This window comes from Poecilia reticulata, chromosome 13, assembly GCF_904066995.2.
Source record: "Poecilia reticulata chromosome 13, P_reticulata-male-v2, whole genome shotgun sequence".
NCBI classification, from domain to species: domain Eukaryota; kingdom Metazoa; phylum Chordata; class Actinopteri; order Cyprinodontiformes; family Poeciliidae; genus Poecilia; species Poecilia reticulata.
The window spans coordinates 23,918,047-23,945,647 of NC_088842.1; the positions used below are offsets into that span (position 1 = coordinate 23,918,047).

General features: G+C 39.3%; 1 protein-coding gene across 3 annotated transcripts in view; it reads left to right on the plus strand.

The window, feature by feature from the left end:
* Window positions 1-2,925: 2,925 nt before the first annotated feature.
* Window positions 2,926-27,601, plus strand: part of LOC103474896 (unconventional myosin-Ic) — a 59,266-nt gene continuing 34,590 nt past the window's right edge. Inside the window, exons 1-2 of one of the 3 annotated variants that reach the window (XM_008426167.3) lie at window positions 2,926-3,041; window positions 3,159-3,391. In XM_008426167.3, the coding sequence (XP_008424389.1) occupies window positions 3,302-3,391 (90 nt within the window). In that variant the 5' untranslated portion in view covers window positions 2,926-3,041; window positions 3,159-3,301. Of the gene's footprint in view, window positions 3,042-3,158; window positions 3,392-7,262; window positions 7,712-8,205; window positions 8,336-27,601 lie in introns of those variants that run through there. The other 2 variants (XM_017308369.2, XM_017308370.2) reach the window with 2 other exon arrangements.

The window sequence follows — 27,601 nt, forward strand, 5'->3', positions numbered from 1 at the left end:
CATCAAAATCCAAATAAGTAACCAACATTCATAGGTGTATTTCAATTGTGTTCACATGAAAATAATAACACCTTCTTCCTTCTTATAGGATTTGAAAACCTCTTTAGCTTGTCCCCAATTTACTTGGTATATTTGAGTTTTAATTTACTTGATGATGCATAAACAATTTAAACAAACAACAACACAAAAATCAGAATTCTGTAAAAAAAAAAAAGTCTGTTGCAATACTTCATGATAAAATTACTCAAGTAAAGAAAAAAAAAAAAACAGTTTTCCAAGAAGTTATTCAATTAAATATAACTGAGTGAATGTAATAATTAACTTTCAAATTCTGAAAATATAGCACAGGTTTTCTACATTATTATAGTGCTGTAGAGAAGAAAAAAATAATAATTATTTTTTTCTTTCTACTATAAAGAGGAGTAAACCTTAGTGCAGGTTCGAGTTCATTTGTAGCTCATGATTGTATGATTTTCTACACGAACATCCTTCAGGACCTTCAGTTTAGGTACCAAGCAGTATGTATTGTTTCTTTTCACTTTCATTCCCTTCATATTGTGTGAAAACGGCACTGAGAGGAGTTGTGAGTTCTCCGAGGACTGTGCCTGTGTGTGTGCGCGTGTGTGTGTGTGCGTGTGCGTGCGCGCGTTCACAGGAGTGTGTGAAGGCTGCAGATTTCCTGTTGATGCCAGGCTGCCGAGAATGCCTCCAGCCAGGGTCAAAGGTCATAGGATGTCTGTGTCTGTCCCTTCCCCTCTCTCAGCAGCAGTGTGCAGAATGCCAACTCCACCACTCATCACATAATCCCTGTCAAATAACGTCTGTAAAGTCCTTGTTCGGGTACATTTAAGAGAAACTTTCCTTTTTCAAAAACAAGAACAGCGAGTTCATCCAGGATGAAACCTAATTCAGAAAAGCAATGTTATGAATAGCAAGATAAACTGAATGCAATGTGAACAGGAACATGGAGTTATCAAAAGTGTCAGGAAGATCCTCTGAATGATGGATGTTTGTCAGTATGGGGCTGTTTACAGTTTCTGTTCACACACAGGAGCGTCCGAGTTACATTTTAACACTGGAAACCAACCTCACTTTTAATAGATGCCATTGTCGGATGGGATATGTGTGTGTGCTTAGTGTAAATATTGTGGTTTGTCTATAGTGTGTAGGGACAGGAAGTGTTTCTCTGACAGCTCAAGTCCTTATTTGTTTTTAGAAAGCGAGTGCTCTCGCTTGTTAAGGTCTTTGAGGAGAGAGTTTGGTGATACACATGCCACATACGTCACACACACTAAATCTTCAGGGTGGATACAGAAAGTGTCTGAGGCAGGATGCTGTTTCCATAAGGAAACTCCTGCTCAGACCAACTGTGTGTGTGTGTGTGCGTGTGTGTGTTTGTATTCTTGTTTATGTTCACTTCTCAGGAACTTATTTTGGTATCAAACTGACCTTGTTGGGACCAAAATGCTATCAAACTGACCTTGTTGGGACCAAAATGCAGTCAAATAAACTGTTTTGCTTTGCTGCTATTAGACCACTGATCAATTAATTGGTCACATTCTGCTGATTTTTCATTTAACCACTCAAATATTTTTTATACAATATTTGAAATACATCAAAATATATAAGTATACAAATAATTCAAATATTTTTTTTAATAATAACATATGTACTCTATTATCGAAAATGCAACAGCATATCCTTAGTGTACGCTTTATCATTTGAAGCAAAGGATGCATCAGCGGCAAATAAATAATTCTAACTTATTTATTAGAATTATAAATAAGTTAGAATGTGGAAAAACTCTGACTTTGCTGCTCGATTTAACATCAATACATTGTAGGGTGATGTGTTGACTATCTTTTTCTATTAACCTAATAACAATTGAATTGTAAAAAGGTACCATTGCACTGAACCCCATTAAAAACCTCATGGTTTTTCCACCAAACACTGATTTCTGAACTCTTCCTGAGTTAAAACATTAGTTTTGTTGATTCTAAATGAATATGAACTTGATTTCTTTGCATCATTTGAGATCTGAAAGCTCTGCATCTTTTTTGTTATTTTGTCCATTTCTCATTTTCTGCAAATAAATAAAAAAATTTTGCTTGGAATTTCAAAAACATGTTGTCAATAAATCAGAATAAAAGAACAATGTTCATTTTACTCAAACACATATCTATAAAAAGTAAAATCAGAGAACTGATCATTTTTAGAGGTCTCTTAATTTTTCCAGAGCTGTATATTTTTTGTACAGTTTTGTTTTAATTACCGTACTGCTCTGATTGTGTCCTTCTTTCAGCAAATGGCCTTTTTAGAGCCTGTGCACTCCAATAGTTAACAATATTTTAATAATTGTTCCATTATTCTGGTATTTTTTCATGCTACAACCAGAAACTACATTGTATTTTGTTGGGACCTTACGTCTTGCTGCGTTTAGAGTAGGCCCAGAATGCAGAAGTGGTTGGAAGTAACTTTAACAACAACAAAAGGCAAAACTTACAAAGGTAATCGCAGAGTGAACAGACACGATAACGGGAGGAATCAGTAATGAACAATGACACCCTCCATTCATTGCTTTTGGACGGTTGGAGGAAGTCAGAGTAACCAAAAAAACTGATAACTAATGCTGACATTAAATATTGGCTTATCGTTTAATTATTCAATGTAAATAATTATGAAGATTGAATTTGACCTGAAACCGACCCCAGCTGTCATGCTGTGAGAACGTGACATCACATGCTGAGCGCCATGAGAAAGGTAATCACAATATTCTTCACCTTTAGAAGAACTACACAGCTACTAGTATTGGCTCTTTTTCAATAAACATATCTTTTTACACAAATTGTGAAGCGTGTATATTCCAGGCTTCACTTTCCACTCATTTGTAAGACAAAAGACACACATCCTCTGCATGTGACACCCATCTCCAGTCCGGCTGAGCTCCACATCCTCCCCATGATCCCTCACCCGGCGAGGAAACATCCTCTGGCTGCAGCGAGGGGAAGCAGCTCTCACTGAGACTCAGCGCCTTGCAACAGGTAACACCCCAGCTGCTGCGCTCTGCACTCACATCTACAATCTCTCCTTTCACGTTTTCATATTGCTGAGGACACGTCACAAAGGAGATCTCTGACGTTTACTTGTTTCCTTTTCAGGCATTGCTTGGGGTTGCATTCAGAAGGATTTTCCCTCACACCAGTGGAAAGAAGCATTTTCACTCTGTCAGGCTTTCTCTGGGCTCAGCTGAAGATAAAATCAACTCAAGAGAGAGAACAGGAATCAGGGGGAGACGGGAACAATGATGGAGCTGAGGATCCAGCTGATCCCGACGGGGGAAATAATCCTTCCTCCGGGGAAGAATGGAGAAAACTACTGCCACAGCTGCAAGGTAAGTTCAAAGGTCAGATGGGCTTAGACCAGGGGCGTCCTCGCTTTTTGTCATGTGGGCAAAAGCGACCAGCTCAAAAGCACTCAAGGGTCAAGAAATATAATTTTTAAAGACTAAAATCATCAAAAATATGTTGTTTTTGGGTGCCTATTCAACAATAAACCAAGCATGAAGTATTTTAATTAAACAAATAATAAAAGGTTTTCTGTAAACTTCAAATGTTTTTTCCTTGTTAAATGAAAAGCCTCCAGTTTGGTTTATTATTTTGGGCTTGATTGAAAAATCCAGAGAAAATATTTTGTCTATTCTCAGCAATAAACTACAATGTAGGTCAGTCTTCATTTGAAAATATTTGCTATATATGTTTACCGTGAAGGCAGAAAAAGCAGAAAGTGTGGAAAAGATAATCACTTTGTTTTGCATCCAACTTTTTTGTAAGTAAGTTTGGAATTAAAAATCTTAGTTTGGGCCTAATTTATTTAATTTACTCTTAAGTTGTGATCCTGGAACAGCAAAATAAATAAATAAATAAAAAATCACACAAGGGGCCGCATAAACTCACACTAGGGCTGCAAACGGCCCCCGGAACCCTGTGTTGAACACCCTTGGTTTAGACTTTGTCCCTCCTGAATACAGACATGCCCAACAACGTGAATTTGCTCAAAGGGTATGTCTGTTATTTTAGAAATCTAAACGTAATTTTAGAAATCTTACCCTATCCCTAAGCCAGGAGTGTTCAAAGTGTGGCGTGTGGGCCATTTGTGGCTCATTGAGTGATTTTGTGTGGCCCATGACTGCAGTTCAAGAAGTTTGTCCAACCCGACCCACTGCACAGAACAGACAAATTAAAGTCTTACAATAGAAAATGTTTGCTACAGCAGAAAGTATTCAGTACAGCGGATTTTTGTAATCTTTTATGAGGACCACACCCACCCAGCATGCTTTGGTGCACTCAGATTTGCTTTTAATGAATTGATCAAGTTTGGATATATACTTTACAATAAAAGTGACCTAAATATTGTTGCTATTGCTCAGAATTGACAAGAAAAGTCATTTTCAACTTTTTATAATAAGGCAAACCTTATTAAATCCTTATTTAGCATTTTGGACCAACAGTAACACACCCCTTCCCAACAAACAATTTGACTTTACTCATCATTACTTTACTCCTTTCCCCTCCTTAATTTTTGGCCCACAAGTCCTTTTCACTCTATGACTTCATTTGGCAACAAATAAGAAAATAACCTGCTCACTATTAAACGTTGACTCTGAACTTTTGCAACAGCTGCTTGCTCAGAATCTGCATTATGTTGTTTTTGTAAAACTTTGCTTGAGTTGCTCATATCTGTGAAGGCTTATAAACAGGATAACGAATCTTTGCTGGGTTTCTGCCGGTTTCTTTAACGTTGACGTCTGATTGAGATCTCCTGGTCTCGACCTTTAGCTTCTGCCTTTGTGAAGTTGCCCTGCAGGAAACAGAAGATGTACCGCTCAGTCCGTTCAGCATGTGTTTCCCTCTGTATGAGCTGAGCATCTGAGGAATGAAAGGAGTGAGCTCTTTAAAAAGCAGACCTTCAGAGGTCCGAGGCACCGCGTGGTGAAGTTAAATCATGGATTCATGTAAGATTTAAAGTTTCAGTCAGAGGATTGAGTGCAGCCGGCTGTGCCCGGCCCGGCGATGACTGGGGAGGTGTGGAATGTACTGGAGCCTGGACGAAAGGAAACAACAAACACATTCCTGAACTCGGCTTCATTTGTTCCCCTTCCCACATTCCTTCAGGGCTGGATCACCCCGTGTCATTAGGATCTGGGGCGATTTTACCTGTGCCATGTGCAGGGCACAGGTATGTGGGCCCCTGGAAACCGCTTTGGTGCCTTATCCATTAAAGAAAAATGCTTTTGCTAATGCAAAATACGAACTGATGATACCAACTGAAAATAATACATATCTTGACCAGAGTCTTTGTATTTTTCTCCCCCCCAAAAAACAACTGTAATTTCAGACATTTCTAATCTTTGAGGTTTGTTTACATAAAAAAAAATCCCAAAATATTACTACAACTCACCTGCAAATTTTATAAAATACAGACAAATTAAATGTTAGCAAAACATGCATTCATTTAAAAATGAAGAAAAATGGGGCCCTGGGCCATGTGTAACCTAGCATTTTCAGCCATCTTGTAAAACCCCTTGAAACATCATGATGTGAAGACATAGTTCCTGTTTCTTAAAGTCTCTGCATCAGACCCACAGAGTTGGATGATGAGACAGTAAAACCAGAAAATGGTCACTACATGAAACACACAGAAGTGGGGAGCAGAGGGAAGAGGCTGACAACCTTTCCCTCTGTTTGAGTCAAACAGTCCAACGTGACCTTGCGTACAGGACACGGTCCATGTGTTAGTGTATGTTGACCGATTCTGGTTCTGTTCTGAATCGATCACTCCCCCCTCTGGCAGTGCAGCCATATTACAGTCTGTCTCATGTGCTCCCATCTGTCCAGCTGGCTGAGGTCACCTCCACATGAACAAAGTGCACATTGCATAACCACAGTAATATCACAAAGACACAATCTGTTCTTAACCTTGCTTTCTGTGCGACCCATATTGCTCTGTTATGAAAGTCCAAAATGCAGAAATATTCATTTTTATCATGAGTTCCTAGTTAAAGTATTCGTTCCTTGAATAATTTTACAATTAAAATATCCCGTATTATTTTTGTGATCAATTGCCAGAAAATTGTGAATAAATTAGATGATAGAAAAGTCCATTTCATTCAGAAACTTTATCACTTAGTAAAACATTATATGGAGATGAATATTTGAAACCTTTATTTCTATTAATTATGATGATTTTGCAATTACAGCTACTGAAAACATGACATTTAAAATGATAATGTTACATTAGACAAAAATATTTATGAAATTTTAAAGAATTTGAATCAGAACATTTTTACAGACAAGGTTTATTATTATTTTTTATCTTAAATGTAAAAAGTTTATTTTTTTTGTACAGTGTTTGCTTTAATTGCTGGTCTGAGTACATTGTTCTTTCAGCAAATTGTCTTTTTATGAGTCTTTGTACTAGAGTTAATGAGTAATTGATTACTAAATTATTTATTAAAATTTATTGAAAAGTTTATTTCAGTAACTCAAATCACGATGTAAAAAACTTATGGAATAAGATACGATGCTCATTTCTGACTATTTTATCGTTCAGATAAGTAAGCATAAAAACGTGGAGATTAGAGCAATAAAAATATTTTTGAATACATAAATTTAGGTTTAATAAAAATTATATTTAATACCTGCTTAAACTCTGTTTCCAGAAAGTACTTTTAATCTGACGAAAGAGACTGATCGGAACCCATTTCTGGAATATAATTATGGATACTCTTGACTCAGAAGGGCCCTCCTGAGCCAAATGACTGGAAGAGACGTAACATCCACTAACAGCAGGGTGTTGCAGTTTTCTACCGGCAGATGGCGCCAGAGCTCCTTTTTTAGTAGGCGCTACTTCTAAAAGCTGTTCCGACGTTTCTCACCAAACATCTGCATAACCTGGATCTGAATTGAATTTACATATATTACAAGTACTTTATTAATATGTTTTATCTGTCTACTTAAGTTTAAAGTCATTCAAAAAGAAAAAAAGTTTAATTAAAGCAAAAAAGATTACCAGTAAAACTGTTTTCTGACTGGGATTTATGGTTTGGTGGGCAAACACGCAGAACTAAAAGCGAACGATACTCTTATTAACGGAGACGACCAGCGCTCACATTGAGCTGAAGGATGGCATAAAAGCTGGTTCGGTTCTGCTGCTGGCATTACACGCCTCGGCTCGAGCAGCAGGAGTGGGACGGGTTTTTGGTGAACTTCCTGGTAGTTCTGGGTGTAGCTGTCCTTCAATGACAGAAAAGGAAAGGGGAAATTGCCACACCACTCCCATAGTGGATCCAGGGGAACAAAATATCGGCAGAAGCTGCACACTGACAGACAGCTGGCTCCGTTAACGCGGTTCTACTTCACTCGAGTCCTGGTTATGGGAGTGACCGGGGTTTCCTGCGGGTGAACGGCTGGATACGGTGCGCTGTGCGGCGCTGTGGGAGAAACCGCAGCTGTAGCAGAGTCCACTGTGGACAAACCGCTTGGGAGTGGTAGTGGGAGGGTCGGGAAGAACCCGGCAGAACTGGGCCACAGCAGACTGACAGAGAACGAGCTGACCGGGTTGACGGTCTCACACAACGCGGGGACTGAACACAAACCACCGGTCTGCCCTGTCTCCTTCTGAACTGAGGAACTCGCGCTGTTTTTGACCTCAGGTATGTTTAGCTTTTCCACAATAACTCGTATTTTTAGCCTCAACCGTCATCATTTTTTATCCTGTTCTAAAGTAGGCTATTATTAACCTTACTTTGCCTACCTTGAACGACAAAACAGTAGGATTTGTTACAGCTCTGCGGGACATGTGGACTGATTCTGCTGAGTATTTTGTGTCACTGCAGCATGTTTCAGTGCGTGGGTTGAATGGACGCCATGTGACAACCGCTGTCAAGAAAAAAAAAAACAAACTTAAGTAGCAATCATAAGAATACAAATAACATTAATGATGGGAAGAGATTTGGTGTAATCCTATTTTAAGTGTCACAAAGCTGAGCTCCCCATTGGCTGACTGACAGACACTAGAGTTGTTAATTGGGCTTGTGTCTCACAACCTTCAGGTTGTGGTTGTCTTTTTATAGACTCCACCCAGACACTGACTAAGACTCTTAACTAAACAGTATCCCACACTTCAGCACCAGGAGGCTGAGAGGTTACTTGATGGGAGAAGATATTTTTTTGTACTATTAGATCTACTCTTGCACTTTTACATGGAGATATTTGCTCTTAACTTTGCTTTGAAAATCTTTTTTTTCAACACTTCCTGAGACGGCGTGAATAAACAGGTAATACAAGCTGCCTTTCATGACCTCTTGAACTTTTAGAGAACCTATAATTATTTGAGGTATTTAGAAATATATGAGGGGTTTTTGTGCTGTTGCAAGTATCTCACCAATTGCTTGGACTCTTATTTACGGGACACCTGTCTCTGCAGTTTGGAGTCAGCAGTCCACCTGTTAATGTGTGTTTGTTCTGTAAACATGGAAAGGTTTGCAGAACACCTGCCTTTTTGGTGAAACCAGTTCCTGCAAGAAACTTCTCAAAGGGAAGCAGATTTAATCAAGTACGCTAGCTACAGTAGATCTGCTGAGTTATCAAGGCATCACCAAGATCCTGCCATGAGACTGGCTGGTTATTTGATCATTCTACCTTTTGGAAAGTGGGGAACTTACTTTGATTCATTGGCTTCTTGCAGTGTACTTGACTTTTGAGCATAGTACATAAATGTTCAATATGCTTATTATCTGGGGCTTTGGAAACCCTTTCGAGGACTCTGTTGAGGTAAAGTTGAAGAATTTGGACGTCATCCGTCCCTTTCATGCCTCACAGCATAATACTACCACCACCGTGCTTAGTAGTTTGCAGCCAAGACAGTTAGTTGGTGATCTTAAGTTTGAACATTTTGGTTTTACTACTGCTAACATTGTTGTAAGATGGATCAATCTTTGTCTTGCATGCTCATAAAACCTTTCTTCAAAACAAGGGTCTTCAACTCCAGTCATCCAGTTCTGGTATCCAGGTAGCCTCAACCTGATCAAAAGTTTGTGTAGGCTACTTTACTTCTAAGCTGGGTCTGCAGCAGAAACCCAGCTAATTTTCTATTGACAACAATGGTCAAATATCCAATCAGAAGTGCCTGAAGTTTCCTAAAAATTGGCCAGATTGAATAGATGGCTAAGGAGAGCTTGTTATTAGAAATAACAAGCAAGGCAGGATGAAGTGACATTGACTTTTTGAGGAGGGTTAGAAACTTTTGTTCTTTAAAAGCCTCCTAGCACAATGTTCTGCCTGAACACAACTAAGCAGCGGAAACAAAACATCAATGTCCTGCTGTCGATATGTTTTTCCAAAACAGACCTCCAGTGGGACATGCTGCACTGTGATTAATGTCTTTGATTTTCCATTAAACACGGGCTTCATATTCTCTGAATGGTTTGGTTAGATGTCACCTTTAGAGGTAAAAACCAGAACAGCAAATTCAACTTTGTTTATGAATCTATAATCACTAAAACAACAAAGATCAGTGAGATAGCTATGGGTTTATTTTAGTGGATTAATATAATTATATAATTAATGTAATGATACATTGCTAAGACGAAAAAATATATCCAAATTGATCTGGCACCATGTGTTAAATCATTAGTGAAAATGTTTTGATTCAGTTTTGCCAGCCAAACCCAGGCATGATTCTTGTTGACGCTGCAGAATTATAAACAACCCAGTAAACAGAACCAACAGATGATGCCCAGAGCTACAGAGACATCTGTCAGTGGCGACTTCAGAGAACCACAATAACGACAGTTACTGTATCTTTAAAGGAAGAAAAAAAACAAAAAAACATGGGACAGTGGTGAACCTTCAAAGAAGTAGCCAGTCTCCCGAAGTTACTCCAGGATTTTGGAGTAAAATCCTTAAGAAGGTCCGACAAAAACCTGCAAGTTCAACTCTGAATGCAAAGGGGGAAAAAACAAGTTTGTTGTGCCCTAGTCAAAGTATGGACTTAAATATAATTGAGATGCTGGTGGGTTTTCTTCATGCTAGAAATAAAACACTCTTTAACAGTTAACACAAACTCATCACAATGGTGGAACAACCTGTTAATAGGTTTAGAAAGTAATTATTTTTTCTTTACACAGTGCCAGATTGGTTTGAATAGATTTCATATAATCACTAATAAAAGTGATAATTTAAAAAATGCTTTCTGTTTTTACTCGGCTTATCTTTATGTGGTATTTAAATTAGTTTGTTGTTGGAAAACAAGAGCAAAAACAGAAGAAGTCTGTAAGGGGGTAAATACAAAAGTACTATAGATAGACGAGAACAAATGTCCCTACATTTACCTTCCCCACATTCTCATTTTACACTTAAAGGGCATTCAAAGGGTGGGGTAAAAATGTGAGTAGACTGGTCCTGGCATGCTTTGGACTGTTTATCTGATCAAACTCTAGTCTTCCATTTCTCCGCAGAAGAACATTTCACGGCAGATTTATTTTATTACAAACCATCTTAGGAAATTTTGTACAAAAAACTAAATCCAGTTGTGAACTACAAGTACATAGAAAGTGCTTCAAAGGGAACGTGTGCTTTGTTTTCAGGGAAGTGCGACTTGCCGTTGACAGGTTGAAGGTCTTTCCATGGTAACGTGGTGTCAGCTATTCATCAGGTGGATCCTGACAGTTTCCCACAGGACACACCCAACCGATTGGCCGTTAGAAAGATCAGCATCATCACCTCTGCAACAGGAAAAACGGACTCGCATAAGCACATTTACTACCTGTGCTGTGCTTTAGGAAACAGTCAGGGTGGGTTATTTCCTCTTCAGTGACCTAAAATGTAGATTAAAGTTTACTCGTATTGAGGTCTGAGATATCACTGGTCCATTGCAAATCTAGATTGTTTTATTTTTCAGCCGTTTTCACACCCAAAAGGTTGGCAGATGCAATTTGACCAAAGCTGCAACATTTGCTGTGTTTTCAGCTAGTGCGGTTTGCTTTCAAACTCTTTGAAAAAGAATTTGAAATTCTTCTCAAAATGTAAACTAAAATGGAGTAGTGTCAAATGTTAGTGGTTGTACCATTTTTCTTTTGTAGTTGGTAAATTAACTTTTTTTGTAGTTTACTAACAAAGGTTTTGTTAAACATTCTGGCTGTATTTACCCAGAATGCCCTGTGCTGTAGTGTGGTTCCTGCTTCTGAAGCGGACTCAGGTCCCGCTTGCATCCACATGTGCATTTGAACCGTGCCAGAGTTCTCTTCAACTGAACTGAGACCGAGGTTTGCAGGTGCACCAGAGTTCACTTTTTTTCGTCCACATCGCAGTTTGATTACACATTCACATCTCCCCAAATGAACCGGACTTTCTACACTAACAAACTAGAGTTCAACTAACGCGGATTAAACGGGGCTGGTTTTCTTCAATCATTTAGTTTTTATCTGCCCAAAGCAGATTAATCAAGAGGTTGTGTGGTTCGTTTTCAGCAAAAACTTTGCTGAAAAATACCTCTGCTCATCCTGTGATCAGCTGTTTTAGACACGCCATATTTGTGTTTTTTGTTTTCTATTTTTGTCATCAAACTTTTACATGAACATGCCAACATAGGCTTGTAGAGTCTGAAAAGGAGCTTTAGGCGTTTTGCACCTGCTGCTCTCTGCGCTGTCCAACCTTGGAGTGAATTTGCTGGTCATCATCTCTTGCGTCATTGCTGATATCCATCTTGGCACTGTTTACAAACCCTGGCTTTTGGAAATGTGGCTACACTTACTGATAATAAGCTAACCAGTTGCTTTGATTCCCAGAACATCGCTGCTACTTTCTCTTACAGATCGTAAGCAAAGATGGAATTAGTTGTTCCTGGAGCTGTGTTGGCAGTTGCTGTTTTTTCCCATGACTGTATGCCTCATTTACAGTTACAACTCAAGAACCAAGATTCATTCAGGAGTTTGGACCTTTCATAATGAAAAGCTGAGATTAATCTGACCCAGAAGTAAGACAGATGGGAACCTAATGCAATTGGAGCTGAAAGTCAATCTTTTGATTGATTTATTGATACATGGAGGGTTAGAGCATGTTGGCCAAATCTGGAAAATCTCCCTTCAGTTTTGCTTTCTCATCAAAATGTTCTAGAAATGCTACTTTTTCTAAACATGACGCATGCTCAATTTCTTATTCAGTAAAGCAGTAAAGAGGGATGAACAAATTTTCTATTTTTCACAGTGATGATCTGATGTCTGTGGACTGATTTAATGCTTCCTGTGAGAGAAATCTGGGGAATGCAACATGAGACGTATCAGATCAGGTTAGACTGCGATTCCATTAAGTGGATAAAACATAGCTGAGTGAGCGATGCTGATGGTATGTGTGGGAGACGGTTTACATGACGGCTGCTGCTCAGAAACTGAGTCAGACCTTGAAATGGGAATGTGTTGGAGGGAAATGTCAATCGACTTGAACCTTGGCAGAGACAGTTGGAGACAGAGAAAGGCATTCTGGGTTCATTATAATAACTTCAGCATCTCTTTACAGAAAACTCAGAGCAGATTTTTCAACATCAGCAGAAATATTGATGTAATTTGCTTTTGTAAGGTGCTGTATTAAAATGTAAGGATTATATGAGTCAAATGTACTTTTTTATTTTGGTTAAAAAGGTGAAGGTGCAATAACTGTTGGACTGTTTTTAGTATTGCTGAAGGTCTGTGTTTTGCAGATGCAATGTGTGGGAACTTCTGCAAAGCATTTCAGTAGAATGGCAGCAATTAGAGGGGCGTATCTGAGGTAGCTTAGCATCTCTGTTACCTGAGAAATGACGAGTAGGTTGTACAGAGTGTCCCATGCTGCTGTGGCAAAAAGCAGCCGACTTAGTACAGTGTGAGCACCGCACTGCTGGGAACAAACGGTGAGAGGTACTCGTCCTTTTTCCCTCTGCTTTTATAGTCTGGACTGCTTAGAGACTGGAAAACACCCTGGATATGAGTCAAAACCCACGTCAGATTCACTGCCATTTTTGGACATGAGCTGGAAGAGGTGGGAGGTCCTTGAACGACCCGGAATGCCCTTTCCGTGCCTCCAAAAATAATGGAGTTTTTCATTTTTTTCTCCTGTTTGTCTTGGTTTTAAAGTAACATCTTTTAACTGAGCCAAGAGATTCAGCCAACACAGCTCACTTTATGTGTCATAAAGTCAGTCTTTGGGTTTCTGACTGACCACAGCATCATCAGCGGTGTTTAAAGTCTTGTCGAGGGACAGATTTCCTGAACCTCGATAACCTGCTTCACATTTTGCACGGCTCTGCGTCATCTGAGGACAGAACTGCTCATTCATGTTCACATGCACCACTGCTGACCAAGCCACTTCATAATCCTGCTCGGTTGTACTCACACCTTCACCTGCACCCAGATTAACCCCTATCAAACAAGATAACTGGTAATCCCGTTTCATCTGGTCTTGTGCTTTGCATGTACTTGCTGCCAGGCCTGGCAGAGAAGAGCTCTGAGATTGTTTGAAGGATGTGTTTGGTTAAAATCCTGTATTTTTCTTTTAAACCTTGGACTTATTTTACCGTGTCATGAGAGTGTGACTGTGCAGTCAGCATAGCTTCCAACATTAATCCATGCACAATAAAAGATGTTTATTTAAATACATCTTGAGGTGCGTCATTGTATTGAGGTGCTGCTTCTCATGCATAGAGAGCATAGGTGGTCTCAGGAATAAAAGCAGTTTGTTTATTCACATAAATCATGTTGGTCAGAACCAGCTCCTAGCTTTTTAGGAACTTAAAGGGGACCTATTATAAAAATTAACATTTTGGATCATTTGTACTTCTATGTGGGTCTCACCTGTTTCTAAAAACAGCCATACCCCAACCCAGCTGGATTTTTGGCAAGAAGTTTTTTAGTGTCTGGAAAATAAGCCATTTCAAAAACCTCCTGAATGTTAAGTCACAATTGCTGTTACTTAGCAACCTCAGCTGAGCCCAGCCCATCACCTAGCAACCCAGGTGGAGCTCCAGCACATTTGGTCAGCTTAATTTACTGCTGTATGCGCTGTATAATGGCTGCTGGAAAAAACGAGTTGTTGACATTCTTTTTTCATTCTTCTTGACTGTGCAGGAGGTTCTACTTCTGCTTTTCAAAGATATATAATTGTACAATCGCACATCTGCTTGCAGCCATTTTTATGTATGAGTGTAAACGTGGAGTGTGGCCAGCAGCAGCTTATTTGGATTTAAAGTGACAAGATGCATGAAAACATCTTAAAACGAGCAGAAGCAGACTGAAATCTCATTATCTAAGAATTATTTTGTGCAAAAAGTATAATGAACATGTTTTGTGTAGCATATAGATCTATCCTAACCTGCTCAATGAAACATAATGGGTCACCTTTTAAAATTTTCACCTTTCTATTGTTGGACTTGTTCCTAATTCAGAGCAGCATTTAAGACTTGGCAGTTTTGTTTTCATCTGCAGATTATTCTACTTTACTTGACTCTTTTTCTCAGCTTAGCTGATCTGATGTCATTCTTGCCGTGACCTCAAATCCAAATCTATACACTCTGTGCTGAGACACACCTGGTTACCTGGTAATTACTGTGATATGACACCAAAGGCAAATCTGAGTCCTTGTTGAAACAAAGCTTTGTATGGCGTGTCCTTGTTTGCTTGTATTTCATTGATGAATGCCTCTGGAGCTCATATGATTGTTTGAATTTAGCAGAATTGAGCTCCCTCGTATACAGTTTAAACAAACATGGGCATGGTTCATGTTGAAGTTGAGAAAGAATGAAAAAGTAAACTTGATTCAGTCCTTGGAAAAGGCCTTTATGACACTACAAAGTCAGATAAGATGTTTATTTTTTTTACTACTTAAAAAGCATCTCATAATGAATGCTATTGTAGAAAGTAGTTCGGCTTTATATTAGGTTGCATTTGTGTTTGCTTATTATGCCTTTTAGGCATCTTATTAAGCTCCTTGATATCTTTTAGATGTCTGAGTTTCTCAAAATTAGCTAGAGATGTAAATTATTTGTAGAGTGGAACACATTTGGAGCCTCAGAATAAGATACAATCATATTCAATAAATAAGAATATATGTCTTTGTGAGTCTCATTTACCAGATTAAAAGTACCGTAACATTTAAGCAGATATTAATTATACTTTACATTAATGCCTCATTTCTGTTGTAAAAAAAATAATAATTAATTGTTCTAATTTTAAATGTCAGTTTGTAATGGTTATAAGTGTAAAATCATAAGTAGCTGAGTTACAAACATAAATTATGTTTATGTTGGATGCATGTCACTTGACATGGGGGTAGGCTTCAAACATTTCTTCCTGAAAGTTTAATAGCCTCTTTCAAAAAACAGTTCTGACATAAAGTCACAAAGATGAAGCCCTTTTTAACCTGGTTTTTTATTGATCACCAACAAAGCCAACCATATTCCGGTTATTTAAAAAGATAAAGCCGGAGTTTTGAGTCACATGAGGCAAAATATTTGGAAATTTTGGATTCCTAAAAGTAAAATCCATCAGCTACCCATCTGTGACTCTGCATTAACTGCTGAAATGGTCGTATCTTGTTCCATGCTGATTTGCTTGGTGATGACTCCGGCTAATTATTTGACTAAAGCAGGAAATCAATAGATTATCACATGGACATTATTGAGTAGCTTAAAACAATTCATGTTTAGCTCACAGCAACAAATATTGGCAAATTCAGCTGTGTGGATCAGCTTAAGGCGATACTCCTACAGTAGAGTGCGGTGTACTTTAGTGGGTGTGTTTTCCATTGCTTTGCTGTGGGAGACAATGGTTACGGTCCTTGGTTACAGCTTTGTCTCTCGTTCAGAGCCTCTTTGTTAACCTTTAACCAAGTCTTTGGATAAAACAAACATAAGTGGAGGCAGGTGTGGCCCTGGGCCTGCAGAGAATGAGGTGGACTGAGTAAATAAAGGAGCCACATGGCAGCAGAGTTGGAGCCGCTGGACACACAGGTAGAATGCCACAAAGTGTTGGACGTTTTGATGGGACTCGATTTAATATTAGATAACTGAGGAAACTGTAACTTAATCACATTTTAATCAAAAACTAGCGACAAAATGAGCAACATTTTCTATTAACAAAGCAATTTTGCTGCTAAATTGTTGGATAAATCGACAACAAATATATTTATGATTTTTAATGTGTTATTTAAGTAATTCAACCCTTAAGGGTGGTGCAAAGTGCCGTTGTATCCATTCTGCTTTCACGTGTCTCAGGAACACCTGATGTAGCTATTTAGAAAAAATACTACTTTAGAAATGCGGACTGCAGATGCTAACATTAGCGTTGGGTATGTCTGTGCTGCTGCAGCATGTTTAGCATTTCGATGCCATTTTGGGGTTAAGTAGCTTCTTTTCTCCAGCGTTCCATCAAATCATTTTGTCGTCCGTCGTTTTGCTTTGCGGCCGTACCAGAAACGCTCGTATTTAAAAGTTCTGGCTGGAAACTTATCCTGCAAGAGAAACAAAAACATCAATTGATTGCATTAAAAATGTTAAGGCATTGGAATATCTGTAATTAATTAATTAATGCAAATTCTGGCCCTAGTTTGAAAGGAAACATTTTTGTGTCTTGAAAGCAAAGACGAGTCCCATGTGAAGAAATGGAGTGTGGAGCATCTAATCGTTCATTCTTTGTCTCATCAAGCTGTTTGCTGAAGAACGTGGAAGTTTTGCACACATTGTAGCATTTATTGGCCCTAAAGCTATTAACCTAATATGGCACAGAAGGTTGATGTGCAGAATTCCCATCTAATCGTTTTCACCTTCATCTGGAGTCCATTGGAGTGACTCAGAGCCCAGGCTGCTGTGGGCTTTGAAGCTGTGCTCTTTCTTTTTATGCTCTTCCGTCTGTATTTGACCTAAAAACAGAGTGTGAGTGCAGAGGACTTCTCCATACACTCAGTCTTGTTAATAGGTGTGTTGGAAACATATTTTTGTGTTTTTTTTTGGTTTGTCTCATCACCAGTGAAGCCCACATTGACAAATTAGCCTTCCTTCCTTCCTTGTATGAAACCACATGGACTTTCTCTAATGTCAGTACATCTTTAAAGGCTTTGACTTTTACAAACTATAAATCTACCCTAAATATATAGATGGTTAAATGTAAATTTTAAAGTATGCCAAATTTCGGGTGTGTTTCTCCACAGCTGGTAAATGATTGTCAACCACACCGGACGGTGCTGCTGTTACTATGTTTTCTATCAAATGCTGCTATTGACATTCCCTGCCTTCTACACTTTTAAATTCATGGAAATGTTGAAAAATTTCTGGGTTAATATTTGTGGATAAAGAAATTGCTGTCCCACTCTACAGATATTTGAATAGGCTGGGCCTTTATTCTATCTTTAAGAAATGTTAATTAATGTTAACTTACTGAAATGTTATTTGTTCTATTTTCTGAAGTGTTTTTTCTCCACGACAGCGTCAATAAATATCAGTTAATTTGAAAACATGATTAAATGAAGTCTCTGCGCAGTTTAGTGATATAAATCACACATCTTTGTGACTGGTGTCCTAAAAAAACAGTTTTCAAATGGGAACAGTGTTTGTTTGTGTGAGGCTATGGTTGTTGTGTCATCCAAAAAGTAATAAATGGTTAATTATCGCTTTTATTGCTTCATAATATTATCACAAAATATTGTGATAAATTGTTAAGTCCATGTCTCCCACCCCAAACTCGGAAGTCTTTGCTTGGTGTCCAACATGGACCGGTGGTTCTGCTCGGTGTTTCCTTGGTGGTTTCGGTGTGTGTGTGTGTGTGGGTGGGTGGGTGTGTGTGTGAGGCAGAGAGTTGGAGAATCCTGCTCTTCAGGAGAGGTGGAGCAGCTGTTTGTTCAGATCTCTGCCCAGTGGGATTTAGCCACTGTGAGTGTGGCAGTGCAGAAAACTCCACTTTAACTCCAAATGTCGAAAATAAATGCCACCGCTCGTCAGATCGTTTACGTGTAATCGTCAGACCACCTTCACTTTTTGAATTGGTATTCTCAATTAAACAAGCCTCTAATGATCAGTCAGCGTCATTTTAAATGAGGCTCTATATATGACATCATAGCTGAACCTCCTAAAACATTTCCCCATCAATTTCTCCATCCCACTTTCCCATAAAATTTTCTACTGGCTTATCATAAATGATTATTTGCATAATTTGTGTTGCAGAAGCTGTCTTGGATCTGAGCACATCCCCTCCCCACCATGTTGCTCCTCCCTGTCTCCATGTTTGTTTTTATATAACCAACGTCTGCCGGCGGTCTTATCGTTATCATGGTGATGACTTCAAGGTGTTTGTCTGTGTCCAGGACTGAGTAGCGGTCTGGTCACTGCTGGGTGACTCTAACCAAATGACCTGCTGCATCCTGAACTGAAGTTCAGACACACAGCGTTTGTGTGTGTGTGTGTGCGTGTGTGTGTGTTTGTGCGTGTGTGTTTTCTGATTAATTTTAGGTTAACTACGAGTTGCAGAGTGCAAACAAAAAGTAAAAGCGAAAGGTTAAATGCTGCATTTATAAATGGGTGTGATGCATATCTCAGAATGAAGTGTGTTTCTGTGAAACTGTGTGTGTGTGTTGAGGATTCAGATGGAGATGTGGCAACAAAGCCTGCATGATCAAATTGCTGAGCCATCTTCTTATGTAGGGAGGAGGTCTGTGTTAAGTTTCTCCATTTAAGCTGTTCACGCATAAATTTCCACTCCTGTCAGCTTTAGGTCGAGTGCAACTGCATTTTAATTAGAAACCGATGGCCTCAGAGGAGCCGTCTTCCTATATGGCACACTTTCAAATTAGAGATGCAGCAATCAGAGGGTTGTGGCTGATTTCAGATCGCTGGGTTTTGTAAACCCAGTTTACAAAAGTTTAAGTATCTGGGGATCATGTTCACGAATGAGGGAAGAAGGGAGCGGGAGATCGACAGGCGGATTGGGGCAGCGTCTGCCGTAAAGCGGGTGTTGTACCGGTCCGTCGTGGTGAAGAGAGAGCTGAGTCAAAAAGCGAAGTTCTCGATTTACCGGTCGATCTACGTTCCCAACCCTCATCTATGGTCATGAGCTTTGGGTCATGACCGAAAGAACGAGATCACAGATACAAGCGGCCGAAAGGGGTTTCCTCTGTAGGGTGGCTGAGCTCTCCCTTAGAGATAGGGTGAGAAGCTCGGTCATCTGGGAGGGACTCAGAGTAGAGCCGCTGCTCCTCCACGTTGAGAGGAGCCAGTTGAGGTGGCTTGGGCATCTGGTCAGGATGCCTCCTGGACGCCGCCCTGGTGAGGTGTTTCGGGCACGTCCCACCCGGAGGAGGCCTCGGGGAAGACCCAGGACTATGTCTCTTGGCTGGCCTGGGAATGCCTTGGGATTCCCCCGGAAGAGCTGGAAGAAGTGGCTGGAGAGAGGGAAGTCTGGGCCTCCTCCCCCGCGACCCGACCCCGGATAAGCGGCAGAAAATGGATGGATGGATGGATGGATGGAGGGTTTTGTAAAACTGCGACTGATTGATGCACATTTCAACAGATTCAATTTCTCTTGAAGAACTGTAACATAGGAGTATTTATGAGAAGTTTTTTTTTTATCCAGCCTTCCTGCCAATAAAGATAATCAAAACTGAGGTTCTTATATTTTTCACCAAAGCATTAAACTACCACTGCTGACATTTTAAGGTTTCTTTAGCATCTTATATTACTGAAACATTCATCTTCATGTATATTCCTTACAGATTTAACTTCAGTTGTTCCACATTCAGCATGTTCAAAGGTGGAAAAGGACACCATGAGAAGACTTAGCAGAGCAACTGTGCTGCACTTTGTTCAACCTTCCTCATATCTGCTTCAGGTCTTACTCCTCCTTGCTCTCTCAAACCTCAAATATGAGGTTTGAAGGCTGTAGAAAAACCATCATTACCTTAAAGTCTCCTTCCACTCTGAAGATTGTTGTTGGAATGACCTTTTCATGCACAGCTCTAGGGTTTGCCAAAAATCAGGGGTTGCAAGCTTTGAAGACTGATGGAGTTACAGCAATGCAACCAAGGCTGCCCAATTCCAAAGATTTCTATAATTGTGCCCAAATTCATTCGTCTTTTCCCCTGATTTGAAGGACGGGTCTGGTGTAAACGCCGCAGCTCACGGGCCGAAGGGAAGATTTTTGTACTTGTAACAATGATGGATGAAGCGGGAGAGGAGAACATTTTTAAATGTTAGTTTATTAAAGTATGACGATACAAAGAAAGATCAATAAAGATCATCTTAAATTCAACCTCTTCTAGTCACCAGATATTTTATAAGTGCATTTATTTTTCAAATCTTAACAGTGTGTTTCTGTAGATTCTCCTGTTTATTTTTGTTTTTATTTTTATCATGGAGCCTATATTTAACCAGATAAAAATAAAGTGCAGGACTGTTTACAGGTTTGAAGCACAGCTCCAACAGAGGGTGTGCGTCACCTTTTTCCTGGTTGGATCAGCAGTGCTGATCTCATTTACATTTGAAGAAAAAGGAAAGAGAGCGATATTAGTGGGATTCCCAGTGTGAGGGAAGGAAATAGACCAGCTTTTACGATGTTTTCATTAGTCATCATCATCTGGTTTTGTTTTGTCCCTACTGTGAATAAAGCCTAATTAACTTGAAGGAAGTGGTCAGAGTAAACAGGACATTCACTGTTTGGGAACCTAGCAGCTCTGTCTGTACAATGCCATACAGATACAGTAACTTGGAAACATGTTGACATGTCCAATTTTCATGGAGTTAGTCAAATCTGATCGTACATTTCCTGATTCATTTCAGCCTAAACTTTTGTCTACAGCCAACATAACATAAACTGGCACAGGAACCAGCCGAACAGCGTCTGTGTATGAGCGAAAACCCAGTTCATGAACACAACATGATATATCCATTGTGTTAATTTATTAGGCTCTGTTGTGATAAATCTGTCAGCACGACTCTAATCATCAGCACAACTAAATCTTGATGGATGTTAATACAACCAGGAGGGCGACGTCTACAATCTATGAGATTTAGATGTAGGAATATCTGCAGAGTAGCTGAACGGATGCAAACTTTATTTGGGGGGGAAAAAATGGTGGAATGAGAGTTGAGAAAATGCTCAACAAGTCTTCACCTGCCCTGCAGCTGAAATAATTTATCTGCCTGTTATGAATTCCTCGTTCTGCTCCTCGGTGTAGATATCCTTTAATTGACAGGCTGTTTAGAAAAGCTACTCTCAATGCTAAATCTGTTTTTGAAATAATTTTTGCCTTAGAAATCTGATACATAACAAGGGCTTCAGATAAAAGACTCAAACAATAATATAAACAGATTCCTATTTACATTTTCTGATAAATGATGTTGGAAATTAAAGTAAAATAAAGTTCTTTAAAAACGGGCATTGTAAAATTCGGAATAGAAAAATGTATTAAAAATGTAGTTTTTACATAATTTCAAAGTCTTGAAGGTTTTCAGTTGGTATGGAGGAGCTGCAGCTCAGGTGTGAAAGATGGCAAAGAAGTGAGATATTGTTGAGTGAAATTCAATTCTTGTATTTATGATAAACTATGACTGAGATGACAAGTCAATTTTATTTTAATATTACCGGTACATTTTCAGCGACAAGGCAATTAAAAAAAAAAAGCAAAAAATGAGGAAAAACAGTAACGGGTAGAATACAGTTTATGATGTTCCAGTTATTATCAATCAAAGGCAACTGATTTAAAGGAAATAAAAATCCAAAAATGTTAGTTTTCTGGAGGTTTTTTCCAGATTAGAGGGGCATAAAAACTGAATGTTGCTTCTTCTTGTTTGGTTCTGGTTCTTAAGTCTTAATAAAAACATTTTAAAAAGTGAAAAAGTTGGATAATAACTTATAACTTGGTCCACATTAAGGTCTTGACTCTTGACTGGTAGCATTGTTCATCATTTGGTGGTGTTTTTTGCTGGAGAATGTGGACTTTAAATCATGAAGCGTAAGCGTAACTAATGATTGACTGGGGCTGATACTGAGTTACCAGCCTGCTAATTATGTAGCACCTCACCTCAAAAGATCCACATTCCCTGATTAGATTACCCTGCCCTGCTTCAGAGTGTCATTATGGTGGATATTTAGGATCGTATAACTGCAATCTGATTATTCCTGATATAATTTCTCCATGTTTTCCAGCCATCCTGCAGGTGTTGACTCTGATTAAATCCCATTAGCATGTGGCTCTTGACTGATGCTAACTCTTGCTCTGCTTCATTCTTACATGCATGCACAGGCTTGTATCAGAGCTTCAAACTCTAACCTTGTGTAGCGCCTGTCTGGACTCCAAAGGTGCTAAAAACTGTATTTCTGATTGTATGCTAACGCTCTCTACTCAGATCCTCTGCTAACACGTTCCTGTACTTCAGCGTATGGATTCCTCCTCTATGATAGACATGGGAAACCTTAGGAAATGCCTTCATGACCAAAGTGCTGCCACAGTGGAAAAGTGGGTGTGTTTAAGTGCGAAGGACACAGAGCGTCTCCATATTTGGTGTGTGAACTGAAAAGAGGAAGAAAAAAACAGCAGCCCAGTTTCCTTCATTTACTTATTTTTAAGCCAGCTGCTCTCTTTTCCTGTCACTTAAGTGTTGCTGTGCCAGAATCTCGCTTTGCTACGGTCTGGTGCACACCAACACACCCACTGTGGTTTGTCACTGAATCCACACCATCAGGGCCTTGAAGAGAGGCAGGCCTAGTGGGTGGCTGGCCAGTTTGAGCGAATTGGCCTCCTGGGAACCCCCTTGTGTCAATATATGCCTGGATCTCTTCAGCCTGTCAGAGCCGCTAGTCATCTCAGAGAATACAAACACACTCATTCACTGACTCAAGTTTTTTTTTTTTTTTAAGGTCACACTTTCACCATGTGTAACCAGCTTCCTGCTTCTTCCTGTTCTTCTTCTACACTTCTCTCTCCGGCTCTCTCCATCTCTCGCTTGCCGCCCCCATGGCTCACATACTTTTGCTCTGACATCACAGCTGCCATGCATTTCCAGTGTTTTACTCTCCTGTGTCAGTTCAGGATCTCTTTTCTCCCTTCTGTCCAGAAATGTAGGATATATTTATGTATTTAACGCTTCAAGAGTAAACATTGTTTCCTCATTCTGTGATTTGTTGACGCTAAGCTCATGTTTGATCCTCCTTTAGGCCATTGTCACGCCCTTCATTGAGAAAAGTATTGAGCAACAAAGAAGGGCCAAAAGTGTTCTCTAAATGTGGATTTAAATGTTTTTGCAGATGAAAATGTAAAAGTTATGGGGCTCTCCTGTATTTAACCTCTAGTTGTAGCACAGTAAACAAAGAAAATGTTGAGAGGTTTTGAGTTTTTTCCAAGTGCTGTTGTTCAAAGTTTCTCGTTGTGAAATATTTACTGTACAAGAGTAACGTTTGTGAAAACCGTGGAGTATTTCTGCATCAGCAGAAACAGACATAATGGGTGAAAGAGAAGGCCACAAACTGCCAAACATTTCCTCTTAAATTTTGATGACGACAGTATTTCTCGTTTTCCTTCCTTTGCTGTATCTTTCATTGAGATTGAGACTGAGATTGAAATGTCAGGGGCGCTCTGACTAGATCCCTCGACAGTCTTTCGTCACGTCGCAGCCCACAAAATTCCTCCCTGTATGGATGCGTTTCTTTGACATGACTTGTGTCAGTATCGGATATGTTGTTTTTGGAGGAAAGACAAATATGTTGGAACTGGTCCCACTAGGTCAGGAGTTTAATATCTTGCAGATTATTTTTGTCTGGCTGTAATGAAGAGGGATAGAAGTCATCTCTGAATCATTGCTTAGGAGATCAATCTTTAATTTGTCCATCTTGATTTAGCTCTGGACGAGCCAACGTTAACATATTTGCTTTACTGCTCCACCATGATGTTTGAGTTCCAGGCTAATCTCTGCGGCGCCAAAGATGATTGTGATTTAGTGTTGTTCATCAGCAGTGAGGGAGTTGTATTACAGACGTTTCAGCTGAGTGTCTATCAGCATTCTTTCTGTGGAGGATGAATCCTTCACAGCATCGGCTAAAAATGAGCTGTGCAACCTTGGAGTCAAGGGTGTGCTCAGATTGGTGATGCAACTCAGGAAGTGAGCTCATCTTACTGACGGCTTGTTGTTGTCTTTGCATAAATTCACCTGAGGAAATGAGAAATACAAATGAAACACATTGGCAGCACTACAGACTAATAAACATAAAAAATAAGCTCATGACTTGGTAATAGCATGTTATTTCTGGTAGATACAGCCCTTTGCAGAAGCTCCACTTGAATATTTATCTAATTTTGTGATGTTAGAATCACAAACTTCACTAGAATATGTAATAAACCGTCTTAAAATGGTGCATCATTGTGAAGGGAAGGAAGATTTTCTTATTAATTTAGTTTATAATGAAAACCTGACAGTCTTTGCTAAAACCTTACTTGTATCTGTGATTGTTAGTACAGAATCTGGGCTGTCAGCTAACATTGCATGTACTTTTTGATTAAGAACAGTAATGACACGAGGAAGAAAAACAAAGTAGATTAGAAATATCTACTTTAATATGTTTTTTCCATACTATAAAGACTGAAAGTGAAATATAATATAAAAAGCTGTATTTACCATTATCTCGTTAACGTTTTCTTTTTAATCTTTAAAAGTTTAGTTGAAATGATTGATTTCTCACCTGTGTTTACACTTTACAAAAAGTTTTTCATACTTCAAATTTAAGACTGACAGTGATGTTTGACTCACATTGCATTAAGCAATAAAATGCATTTTATTAGTTTGATGAATTTCTTTCAGTAGAACTGGACTATTTTGTAAATTGCTCCGTAAAAGCAGCCTTAACTACATTTCATCTTGGTTTTATTTAATTGTAAACAACGTGTGTAAAGACTCAACTGGATGCATTGCACCACTGATTGTAATTTGTGAATAAGTCGATGATGAGATGTTATAAAGTCCTTTTGATTTGGAAATATATTCACAGTGTACTGGCTGCTAAGGCGACACCTTGAATCAGATAAATCTTATAGCTTTGTGACGTTGCAGTGCCGCATTAGCAGCTGCTAAACATGACAGAGCGATGTGTATCAAATTACACGGCACATTCTACAAGTTGTAGTTTTTTTGTTGGGCCCGCAGTGCGGGGAGAACGGAAAGTTGCTATTTATATCCAAGACGACTTTGAGCAAACTTTGAACAGGAAGTGCAACAGGAAAGAAGAAGAATTTAAGTCATGGGGAGAGAGGCTTGGAGCTTGAGGGGAAAGTCAGGCTCTCGTTTCTCATTTCCCACGGAACTGAGATCGCATGCGCTGACCTGAAAACAATCCCCCCCCCTTTTTTTTATGCAAATAAAAACACTGTTTTCTTCCTAAAGTTAAGTGTCTGTATTTAACTGCAAATCAGAGTAGGGCTTCACTTAAAAGGCACACCAGGACCAAAGTAAAATCCTGTAATGATTAACGACAGAGTGACCAAAGTTTTGTTTGTAAAGTGGATGGACCTGCTGCAGCGCCAGGCTATCAGAGCTGTGGTTGAATGCTCCACCCTGGAACAAATGGCAGGTGTAAACCAGTGTTTGTGTTGTTTCCATGGATTTATAGCCTCTCAGTGGTTTTATGCCCCATCTTTTATAGATTTCTAGTTATAAAATGCACATAATAGACACTAAGCAAATACGATCCCCGTATTGGAGGTTGCGTTGCCGGATGTTCAGTCCAGTGCCAGGAGGTTTAATAGCATTAAAGGGTTAAAGTCTGAGAGCTGAGTGAGATAGTGGTGGTCAGATGTAGCCCCTCCTCTCTTGCAGCGTAGCTGAAATATGCTGCCTCAGCGTGAAACACACACACTCACACACCTTTTCAGTCCTCAGCCAGAAGTGGCTGGCAGGGATGAACGACGGAAACTCGCAGGATCTGTTGATTGTGTAACAAGTGTTATCCGCTATCTGGTGTTGTATCAGTGCTTGCTTCCCTCCGTCTGACCACGGCGTTCTCACACTGTGGTGAGAGTGAGACACACATGAAGGGAGAGAGTGAGAGCGTCTGGAAAGCATTACTCAGATTCCTGCAGCAGAGGCTTTGAATGTGCTGGTAATGGAGGAGGAAGGGGCTGTCAAATAAAACTGGCATGGAACGAGTGCAACATAACCCACATGAAGGGTTTGTTGTCCCTTTCTACCGCTGAGCACACAGGTTATTGTTTCAGATATTTTAGCTGCTTTAATGTCTGCAGAGGAGAAAAGGCATGAGGTGGCCAGTAGAGGGCATGCTAGAGTCTAGACTGTGTAACATTGTCCTTCTCTGCCTCTTTACTTCTGTTTGACAAGAGTTAAAGGTGACCTGCTATGCTTCCTTGAACAGGTTAAGATAAGCCTATTGGCTATACAAAACATGTTTGTTACAGTTTTTCTGCAAAATCATTTTTAGTTGATGATTTCTGCCTATTTTTTAAAATCTCTCAGAATGAGCTGCTGCTTTTACTCAACTTTTACACTTGCACGTGAAAATAGCTGCAAACAGATTCGCAATTATAAAATGGTACATCTTTGATAAGCAGAAGTAGAGCCTCCAACACAACCAACAACGCAGCAAGTCGTTTCTGAATGATAAGTCGGCAGCAAAACACTTTTCCTTTCCAACACCCATTGTAGTGCACATACAGCGGTAAAACAAGCTGACCAAACGTACTGGAGTGCCACTTGGGTTGCTATGTAACAGGTGGACTTCGCTGGGGTTGCTAGGCAATGGCCAGAGTTTGGTCATAACAAGTTACAATTATTCAATTACATTTACCTGCTGTAACTTTTTGGAAAAAATTAACTTTTAGGGTTATTTTTACTATGTATTGTACTTTTTACTTGATTAATTTTATTGATACTGTTACTTTAGTAACATTTCTGGTTACTCTGCTCTGAATAACTTTACTAAATGTAGAACAAAAAGTTTTATATTAAAATAAATTTATTGGGAATTATTTTTTTCTTTTGTCTGACTTTACTTTGCAATTGTTATTTAAATAAATTATTTTAATTTTGGTCCTTAAAATACCAAAATCTCCACATACTTTTATGTTTTGGCCCATCTGATGATGCAATTTTTAAATATTGAAAATGATTGATGTTTTGTTGAGTTATTCGATACCAAATACTTTTTTGCTCTTGAGTAATTTTTTGAATGGCTTGTAATGCTGCTCTTTCTAGAGAAACATCTTTTGGTGCTCTGCCCGTCTCTGGTAACGGCACAGTGCCTGTTTAATGTGGTTTAACTATTGGCTAGTCTTAAAAACAGCTGATTGTCTTTTTTTTGTAAGTGTTTGGGTTGTTTTTATAAGCAGTAGAGACCCAAATGGAAGCACAGAAATGTGCAAAATGTGACATTTTTCCACATGACCTTATTTGTCGATGCCCATTACATAATTATTCCACTTTTAAAAATTAAATAATTGTGAGGTGCTCTCAAGAGTTGTGATGGAATCTCTTGCTCGGTTTACCGGTGTTGAAAAGGGGCTTTGTTCCTCCTCATGAGACTCGCTCTTTG